General features: G+C 38.8%; 2 protein-coding genes across 6 annotated transcripts in view; one reads left to right on the top strand and one right to left on the bottom strand.

Annotated features, from left to right (window-relative positions):
* The window catches only part of LOC107676970 (transducin-like enhancer protein 4), a 56,983-nt gene extending 54,276 nt beyond the window's left edge, over window positions 1–2,707 (top strand). For all 3 annotated transcript variants that reach the window (XM_016471736.1, XM_016471735.1, XM_016471737.1), the window contains exons 16-20: window positions 798–1,045; window positions 1,127–1,274; window positions 1,666–1,816; window positions 1,959–2,035; window positions 2,314–2,707. In XM_016471736.1, coding sequence (XP_016327222.1) covers window positions 798–1,045; window positions 1,127–1,274; window positions 1,666–1,816; window positions 1,959–2,035; window positions 2,314–2,421 — 732 coding nt within the window. In that variant the 3' untranslated portion in view covers window positions 2,422–2,707. The remainder of the gene's footprint in view (window positions 1–797; window positions 1,046–1,126; window positions 1,275–1,665; window positions 1,817–1,958; window positions 2,036–2,313) is intronic.
* Window positions 2,708–5,467: 2,760 nt separating this feature from the next.
* Window positions 5,468–10,249, bottom strand: part of LOC107676966 (transducin-like enhancer protein 1) — a 40,298-nt gene continuing 35,516 nt past the window's right edge. For all 3 annotated transcript variants that reach the window (XM_016471730.1, XM_016471732.1, XM_016471731.1), the window contains 9 exons: window positions 9,777–9,903; window positions 8,867–9,072; window positions 8,701–8,780; window positions 8,359–8,608; window positions 8,022–8,269; window positions 7,793–7,940; window positions 7,121–7,271; window positions 6,910–6,986; window positions 5,468–6,274 (listed from right to left, as the gene is read on the bottom strand). In XM_016471730.1, coding sequence (XP_016327216.1) covers window positions 6,167–6,274; window positions 6,910–6,986; window positions 7,121–7,271; window positions 7,793–7,940; window positions 8,022–8,269; window positions 8,359–8,608; window positions 8,701–8,780; window positions 8,867–9,072; window positions 9,777–9,903 — 1,395 coding nt within the window. In that variant the 3' untranslated portion in view covers window positions 5,468–6,166. The remainder of the gene's footprint in view (window positions 6,275–6,909; window positions 6,987–7,120; window positions 7,272–7,792; window positions 7,941–8,021; window positions 8,270–8,358; window positions 8,609–8,700; window positions 8,781–8,866; window positions 9,073–9,776; window positions 9,904–10,249) is intronic.

The raw sequence follows: 10,249 nt of genomic DNA on the forward strand, positions 1-10,249 counted from the left end.
AAAGGCGTAGTTGCGTCCACTGTTAGAAGGAAAAAATTAAAGTGATTGCGCCGGCGCCGCATGCGCGCACACAGTTAAACTTTGCTACCTTGACAATGCTGCCTGTTCATTATCAAAATAAAATACAGTCAGTCAAACATATGGAAAAAACACACTGCTCAGTTTAAATATGTAGTAAAATCTGTGCCGTTAAGCGTTAATCACCGTACCGCCGTGATGTTACGCAAAACATTTTGTTTTACGTGGATATTGGAACGCAAGTGAAGCCTAGGCTACATAATAAATAATAATTTGCCATTCAAATACATCGCGAATACGGAAACATGTTTGTAAACATTTCGCGTCGGCATTAGGCCTATTTCTGAACGAAATAATAAAATGCGACTTATACGCGACTTATGTTTTTTCCCCCCTAAAAAAAAAAATGTTTTATACGCGTAGCATATTTTAACCATGCAGCAAACCGTTTTAAATATTTTGGTAAATTACTGAAAAAATAAATAATTAAATGACTTTTTAAACTGTTTAACTGATTGTATTAATCCGTCAAAATTATTACGGTCGGTTAAAAGGTTAAAATTAACATCCCTAGTTAGAATTAGAATTAAAGAATTAAACTGCTGGTTTCGTCTGGCAAGAGGAGAGTGGCACACTATTTCGACACACTATTTCCCTGTTTAATACTGTAAGCTACTTTGACACAATCTGCATTGTAAAAAGCGCTATATAAATAATGGTGACTCGACTTGAAAATGGTGACTTGGATTAAATCAGTGTTTTCCCTTTTGTTCAATCAGAATCGAGACAACTACATCCGATCATGTAAGATTCTCCCAGATGGGCGGACTTTGATAGTCGGGGGCGAGGCCAGCACGCTGTCAATCTGGGTCTTGGCCACGCCCACTCCACGCATCAAGGCCGAATTGACGTCTTCGGCTCCGGCCTGCTATGCTCTGGCCATCAGTCCCGACAACAAGGTCTGCTTCTCCTGCTGCAGTGATGGAAACATCGTGGTCTGGGACCTGCACAACCAGACGCTTGTCAGGTATCTACAGACTCCTGCTGGAGAGATAGACCATGTTCATCTTCCTGAATTCATGTGATGTCCTTGTGTCGCCCTCTATAGGCAGTTCCAAGGTCACACAGATGGAGCCAGTTGTATCGATATTTCCAACGACGGGACCAAACTGTGGACAGGGGGTCTGGACAACACAGTGCGCTGCTGGGACCTGAGAGAGGGTCGACAGCTGCAGCAGCATGACTTCACCTCACAGGTACTGCAGCTCAGAGGAAACGCAGGAAATGTAGTTGTATATTTCTCAATTTGAAGAATTGTGGTTGTGGATACATTTGAAAGCTGTTATCATGTGGTAGTGTGAACTGTGAAATGGAGGTATTTGAAAATGCTGATGCATGTTTAGTCATCTGATGTATTGTTTAAGAACAAAAACATCTTACTCAAAACACCACATAGAAGTATTGCACTGTGGAGTCATCCATAATAAAATTGAAACATTTATTAGCAGAGTAAATTTGGTCATCGTGCCATTATATTTCATTTTTTCAAACTTTTATGGCCTAAAGGTACTTGCCATCCATTTTTCTGTCTGCAGGCACATTTTTATGCGTTAGATCTTTTATTGAAGTGTTTTTATGTGTGCGCAGATCTTTTCTCTGGGTTACTGTCCTACGGGCGACTGGCTTGCAGTGGGGATGGAGAGCAGTAATGTGGAAGTGCTGCACGTCTCTAAACCAGACAAATACCAGCTGCACCTTCACGAAAGCTGCGTTCTCTCGCTCAAATTTGCCTACTGCGGTACGAGTCACTATGCAGATGTATATGCCAGTCTTTGAATTTGCCCATGTATTCCTATGGGCCTTCATTATTTATGTCTATTTAAAATAAATGCTATTAGATGGCACAAGATGTGATTTAATTTTCTTTGTGTGTATTTCAGGGAAGTGGTTTGTAAGCACGGGAAAGGACAATCTGCTCAATGCATGGAGGACGCCGTATGGAGCCAGTATTTTCCAGGTTTGTTCCAAACCCATATGACTTTATTTCTTCCTTAGAGATGTCTTTAGATGTCCTAAGCCTTTAAATGCTGCTACACTATTAACATTTCAGAATAACAGAGCAGCTTTGAGCAGACAGGAAATGCGATGGAGAAAGAACAAAGCTTGTTTTAAAATGAGACGGTTGTTGTTGCAGATTCGAAAATCACCGCACGCCTCTGTTGTGACAGTGAGATTTAGCTGGATCTCATCGGTATTTGCGAATATGTCTCATTTTGTCTCTCACTCTCTCTCCAGTCAAAGGAGTCCTCATCCGTCCTGAGCTGTGATGTGTCCCCAGACGACAAATATATTGTAACTGGTTCTGGGGATAAGAAAGCCACGGTGTATGAGGTGGTGTATTGAACACAAAGATGGACGGATGGATGGATGAACATACAGCGCCAAGTATGAAACAATCATGGATGGCATGGCGGGCAACCATAGCTCTTCTATTTGCAGTACTTTCGCAACCATTTGAGAAATAGAAGGTTTTGTTCAGAATGGCATACTACCATACTATTCATACTATTTATGTAATAGGTATACTGTGCACAGTATGAAATTTTCTTTAGACATAAAATACCCAGATTACATACTAACAGTGCTGGGTAGTAATTGATTACATGTAATCTGGATTACGTAATCAGATTCCAAAAATTAAGTACTCATAATTTGATTATATTACATTTTAAAATGCTCATAATCAGATTAGAGTTACTTTAAATATTACATGATTACATATTATTCACACAGTGGCAGCAAATTATACATAATTCTTTTTTTTTAAGTTTCTTGAACAATAGTCATAATGCATTAACTAAAAGAAATAACCTAGATTACATTCCTAACTACAATTTTCATCATAATCTGTAATCAGTAACGGACTGCAATTTGTAAGTAATCTACCCAGCACTGCATACTAAGTTTTACCAAAATGTCCTGAATAAAATATTATGTGGGATACTGGATCCCATGGCAATGTTCTCAACTTGACCTTCCAGTTTTTAGTCGGCATCTATTTTTGCCTTGTAAATTTAATCACAAGTCATACATTTTTTTCTTTTAAATTATCACAATACAGAAGAAAATACTAGTTGATGCTTCTGTAACTTCATGACTTTTACAATAATGGAAGATTAATTAGCAACACATTTTTTGTAATAATATTGGACAACAACTTTAGAACAAAAATGTAAATCAACAAAGTGGACGGCTCTCGCCAAATTAAATGTGCAACAATGTAGCGTACTACTATATATCTTAACATCCTTCTGTTCTTATTTTACATCCTATGCTTTTAGATTTTTTTTTTTAAATAGTATGTAGTACACAGTATATACTGCGAAATATGCAGTATGCCAGTATTCCATTACGAACATAGTAAGTGGAGAGGTTTTAATTAGAACCGTCTCCAAGCTAAAAGAGGAAGCCCCACAGACAGCAGGTATTTAGGGAGCTTCTACTTACAGAAACACCAAAACCAGACAATCATTTCATTAGTCGCAAATTATCTCCATAAAGCGAGCACAGCATCTTCCCTCCAAAGAGAAAAGAGTTTGGAGGCTCCTGGCTCACATTGGAGCATCTCCGGATGAACATGATATGGGCGTACAAACAATTCTCCACTTGCCTATCCAACCCAATTAGACATTCATGTGGCAAATCCCAGTCGAATTCTCCAAACTGCATTTAATTTCCTCCTTCCACAAGTCAGTGTCTAATGAGGAGCAAGGGTAAATTCATGCAGGATTCGTGCAGCAAATATTCACAACCACGACCGTTCGGTATTAATTCCTGTGGATTATCATACAGATGTTGCACTCATTTGTGGTTTAATGCTCATTTTCATGCCATTAATTATCTTTTAGCTTTGCATGGGGAAATCTTTTCATGCTTGTTCTACTTCAGTAAGATGATGCAAATACCTAAATATTCATAACTGGTATATGGTATTTCATCAAAAATTTTAAGAATTGTTAAAAATGTATAAAGTAATGTGATGTTTAATTTAGAACAATTAATTACAAAAATAGGTTCCAAAAAATAAATCATGTAATTAATCAACACAGCATGGAACAGAATGCAATAGTCTTTATGAAGATACAATTATTTTAATTTGAGGATTGCAAATATTGCAATATCAGTATCAGTAAATAATTAATGAATAATTAAAAATTATTAATTATTTTATTAATCATTTAATGTCAATGTCAATTTTATTAATTGACATCCCTGAATGTACATTTTCACAACGTAAATGAGAAAAATGCTTGAGAGGTCCTAACACAGAGCCCTGATGCACACCATCAATAAGAAGAGCTGTGGTTGCCAACCGGACCAGGAATGTTCAAGGAGAGACACTACAGGATTCATCTATCACATGCACCAAACATCCTGCTGGGAACAGATTTTTTTTGTTTTTAATTACGGTTTTGTTCATTCTTCTTTTGATCTATAAAGCTTTTCTCAGCACCATTTTTGTTTGTGAACAGAAGGAATTGTATCAGGTTCTTTCTCTTTTGTATGGCAATAGTAAGCAGTGTTACTAGTGTTTTGATCAGTCTGTTTATTATGCAGAAAGTGCAGTGTTTATTTTTTCTTTTTCGAATAGCTGAAAATATGGCTGCCTGCAAAGTGGCATTTGTCCGTTTCAAGACAGACCGGCTCTGCTGCATGATCTGTCTTTGACATTATGCTATCTGAATATGTGTATCTATCTATCCTTATATAACCCATTGTTTGTATACTGAGAACAATGTTTACCATCACGATTTTGTTGAAGACACTCTCTCTCTTGAAAGCCAAGGAACTTTTTCGAAGGCATCGCTGTGATATCCCTGTAGCACGTCCCATGTGATGTAAAAGACATGTGTACATTGACAAATTAAACTTGTGGTCATCTTTTGAAGTTGAGTTCTTGAGAAGTGGTTCAATATCAATCAATAATTAAAAAATATATACATACCAGCTCATGCTAATGCAAATTTTATTTACATATGTAGAATTGTTTACAACATAGTAATAATTGTATTACAATAACAAATTGTAATAATTGTATTAAATGGAAATTGTATTACGTTCAATAATTGTAAACAATTTATATTGTAGTTCTATTTTATACACTAAGCCATCTCATCAGTGACAAACATAAGCTTGGTTACAATTAATGAATTTAATGCATTCACATTCTTTTACGCATTTAAATTTCTTATTTTAAAAATTACATAGAAATTAAAATCAGCATAAGCATGAGTTTTTGGGTCTTCATAGTCCTTAAACTTTACTTTTTGAATTTAAATTTTATTCGAATTTGTGTATTTATCTACATAATTAATGCAGAGTTAAAAAAAGTTAAGAATTTCTTCCATTTCATCAGAAATATAAATGCAACTACCCAACAGTATGCATCTTTTGGCTTTTAAAGAGCTTTATTTACAGTTCATACATACCAATTTTGCGACCAAAGTCAAAATAATTTTCAACATGCTCCAACATACAGTATTCATGTGATAGGATGTTAACTGAGTGTCTTTACAGCCGTTTCCCTGAAGTCAATGACACACTAAAATCCAAAGCCTTGTTGTCCTACATCATAGTCCATCATCTTATACACCATCCATACAATCATAACACAGAGCCGAGATCAGGTCAGCGTTTAAGAAAATTGACGAAGTCATAGGCCAGTCCTTTAGGTCTCGTCATAATTCATTCATACACGGTGGCTCCATAATTGTCCATTTCCGTGAAAATTCCGAAGGCTAAAAAAATAAGATTTCTTTTACTATTATATTCACTACAGAGGTTTCATCTTGTTTAAAAAAAAAAAAGGAAAGAAGACAAGAGGAGGTCTTTGGAGAAATTCCATGTTTTTGAAGCTAGTCTACCAGCTTTCCTCACAGCATTAAAAAAACAACAAGGTCAGTTCTGAAGATCCACCATCCGATCCTGGAGTCGAAAAGTACAGCCATATCTTTGTCTCAAAAGTCCATACTGACGTCCATGCCACACCTTTTGTCTCCCAAGTTCAAGTCAAAACAAAGATGAATCTGGTCTCCTCCATCCAATCAGTTTTTCTAATTTTATGAATGACGTTCCAAACACATTCAGTTTAGTAAATGACTTCATACACAGTAGCCTTCTTATCTCCTGAGCCAGTGACAATGAACTGGTCGTCAGGGGAAATGTCACAGCTGAGGACGGACGACGATTCCTTAGACTAGGGACAAAAACAATTAGTGAGTTTAATCAGGTGTTAGATAGCACTGCTGAGCAGTGTTTGTCTCATTTATTCCGAAAAATAGGATAAACAGAAAGAAAACAGAAAATTCATTTTTGACTCATTGTGACAATGTCATAATAAAAGTCTTCATCATAGTGACAAAAATGCAATTTAAATGATCAGTTAAATTGTGCTATGACAATAAGCTATCTGAAACGGTTAAACAATACTGGGGAAGCTATTCTGAGTAGCCTGTATTTTAGAAAACTAACATTTAAAATAGTTTAAGCTACCCTTTAAAAAGTAGTTAGCTAAGCTACAAGCTAACTTGAATAGATTTAAAAAAAATTGTGCAATGAATGCTTCTTTTACTATTTTTTACTTAAAGTAGCTAACATTTACCAACCGTTTGAATGACGTAATTTACTAAAATTACTTGTGCATTTGTCAGTTTGCTTGGCTGCTACGATCAGAATTCAGAGCTAATTTTCAGAAAAAGTAGCTTGTTACTGGAAAAGCTGCAGCATTTTAAAGCTTACTTAATGTATTAAGGTTAGTAGTGTTACTACTTTTAGTTAGTTACTCAACACTGCGGTATTTATAGTCAACAGACACTATTATCAAACCATTACCTGGAATATGCTTGATCCATATGGAGTTCGCCATGCATTCAGTAGATTATCTTTGCCTGTGCTTACAAACCATTTACCTGCAATAGTTAAAAGTAAGATTTCAGGCACAGCCCTTCAATTAAACAGCCATGTTTTTCTATGCTTTTTTTTCATTTCTAACTAAAAACAAGGTATTTTTTAAGGAGAAAACAAAAAACAAAAACAAATGTACCGCAGTAGGCAAACTTGAGCGAGAGAACACAGCTTTCGTGAAGGTGCAGCTGGTATTTGTCTGGTTTGGAGACGTGCAGCACTTCCACATTACTGCTCTCCATCCCCACTGCAAGCCACTCGCCCGTAGGACAGTAACCCAAAGAAAAGATCTGCATGCACAAATAAACACATTATTTCATGCTAAAAACAAACAATTCATTCTCATTCTGAACCTCATGATCCTGTCTTCAAGGACTGATGCTACGTCCACATTAATCCATAATTGTTTCAAAATGTTCTCCATCTACACTAGTGTTTTCAAGCATTTTCTAAAAGTTGCTCATCCATACTGACACGTCTGAAAATGCTTAAATCACCTGACGCTGGTAGGTCAACATGACAATGACAACATTGTGGATATAGTATGTCCGGATTAATCTCATACTACACAATGAACACTATATAGAACATACTATGTAGTACAAAGTAACATTTATCTTTAGAAACACTATGAAAGTGAACAGAAGCACAATACATCAGATGACTAAACATGCATCAGCATTTTCAAATACCTCCATTTCACAGTTCACACTACCACATGATAACAGCTTTCAAATGTATCCACAACCACAATTCTTCAAATTGAGAAATATACAACTACATTTCCTGCGTTTCCTCTGAGCTGCAGTACCTGTGAGGTGAAGTCATGCTGCTGCAGCTGTCGACCCTCTCTCAGGTCCCAGCAGCGCACTGTGTTGTCCAGACCCCCTGTCCACAGTTTGGTCCCGTCGTTGGAAATATCGATACAACTGGCTCCATCTGTGTGACCTTGGAACTGCCTATAGAGGGCGACACAAGGACATCACATGACTTCAGGAAGATGAACATGGTCTATCTCTCCAGCAGGAGTCTGTAGATACCTGACAAGCGTCTGGTTGTGCAGGTCCCAGACCACGATGTTTCCATCACTGCAGCAGGAGAAGCAGACCTTGTTGTCGGGACTGATGGCCAGAGCATAGCAGGCCGGAGCCGAAGACGTCAATTCGGCCTTGATGCGTGGAGTGGGCGTGGCCAAGTCCCAGATTGACAGCGTGCTGGCCTCGCCCCCGACTATCAAAGTCCGCCCATCTGGAAGGAGCTTGCATGACCGGATATAGTTGTCTCGATTCTGATTGAACAAAAGAGTAGACTTTATTTAGTCCAACTAGGATGGCGAGTACCAACTACAAGTAGAGTTTAACGTGACGCAGATCTCACCAAACAGTCCAGTTGGGCCATTGGACTCTTGCTGCCCGGTTGGCTGATGTCCCACACTTTGACGCAGCCTTTCCCGCCGGTGTAGACGTGACGCGTGGAGGTGCTGATGGTCACCGCGCACACCACCTCTCCATGACTGAGGGTGTGGATCTGACGGGCGTGACGTGGGATGCCAGGGCCGAGGAGGGCGTCAGGAGGGAAGGGCACCGGCTGCATTTGACCATCTGCACTCACGTGGAACGAGTAAGCACTGGGGGTGTGAAAGTCTTATTATTAGGATTTAGTTTAAGACAGACTGGACTATGGAGTTGGCGTCGAGAGGAACTGGCATTGGAAACTTACGGTTTTCCAGAAGCTGTCGACTGCAGGCTAGCAGGTAACCCTGGTACCCTCATATGGGGGTGAGGAGACTCGTAGCCCACCTTCAAAAGCAAGAAAGCAAAAAATTTAAGAGATGAAATCATAAAGGCACAGGGTAAATGTAACGGTCTCAGTGTTTTTTCCTTACCACAGGTGAGCGTCCGTATCCAGCGGCGGCTGCAGCAACGGCAGCAGCGGCAGCAGCTGAGCCGTTCATCTGAGGAGAGACGAGGTGGAGACCGGCACCGTATCCTGCGGCTCCAGCCAACTCGCCGTTAACTCCCGGGGGAGGAAGGCCAAATGCACCAGGGGGGTACCCGCCCTGCACCGCCAATGGGTTCCTCAGACCTAATGCTAAGAAATCCAGAAATAGAGGTTAAGAAAGAGTTTAAGACAGAAATAGAACGTAAGAAATAGACAAGCAGAAAAGACAGGCAAGGTTTCTTCTCAATGCTGTGAGAAGTATAATAAGTATAAAAAAGTATAATATAAATAAGCAATAATTTATTGACAATGAGATTATTCCAAACTAAAGTTGTTGTTTTTTTGTTTACATTCAACATTATCCCAAACTACTTAAGGTTATCCAGAATTTCATCCTTTCATTGAGGCTTTTTTTTCTTCTTCTTTATTATATCAAGACAGTTAGCCCACACTTACATTTGGACTTGTGCCCTCAAAAATATTAAAACAAATTTTAATTCAGAAATTAAAAACATGCGTATCATAGAAGGTGCATTCAAGTCACTGTATGTATGAATTTCATTTTTCATTTTAGAAGAAATTAAAAGATCCTGACAAAAAACAGTGTCATGTCTTTGACCCCATTAATATCATTCTCAAGAATGCTAAAACAATTACACAGCTTTCAAAGACACAAGCTCAGCAAGATGATACCATTAAAACAAGACCACCTTTCAGAAACAGGAAGACCACTACTGCCCTCTGCTGGCTGACTAGCCATCAACCCTCAATAAGAGCATTCAAACCAGGTTGACCGAAACACTCTACAAATTCAGTCACTAAAGACTTGGACTATCAGGATAACAGGATCTTACCAAGAGGGTCAACGCCTGACTTCCCTGGAACGGGGCGGAACTGCGGAGGAACGCTAGGGCCTGGGGTGGACGACTCCTGGGACATGGGCGTGCCAGGCTTCATCCCTGGAGTGCTGGACTTCTCTCTCTAGAAGGTTAGGGAATGCATTTACACACATTCATTATTCAAGCAAGGTATATAGTCGATGAATAAAGAACTGGGAAAAAGATGCAGCCGTAGTCAAACTTGAGCGGGGACTGTCACTCTTTGTGATTCTAGAAAAAGCAAGGCGAGGGATGTGTTTTGCTGCTGAAGAAAGTGCGTCTTTTTGTGCAGGTGGAAAAAACAGTGTCGCAGTTAAGGGCATTGTGTTTGTGTTAGGGCTGCACAATTAATTGAATTTCTAATCGCGATTACAATTACGGATGCCACAATTACGTAATCGTTCAAAGCGGCAATTAATCGTTCAAAGTCCACTTATGTTATTCTGCAC

This window comes from Sinocyclocheilus anshuiensis, unplaced genomic scaffold, assembly GCF_001515605.1.
Source record: "Sinocyclocheilus anshuiensis isolate Anshui unplaced genomic scaffold, SAMN03320099.WGS_v1.1 scaffold420, whole genome shotgun sequence".
Classification (NCBI taxonomy): Eukaryota; Metazoa; Chordata; class Actinopteri; order Cypriniformes; family Cyprinidae; genus Sinocyclocheilus; species Sinocyclocheilus anshuiensis.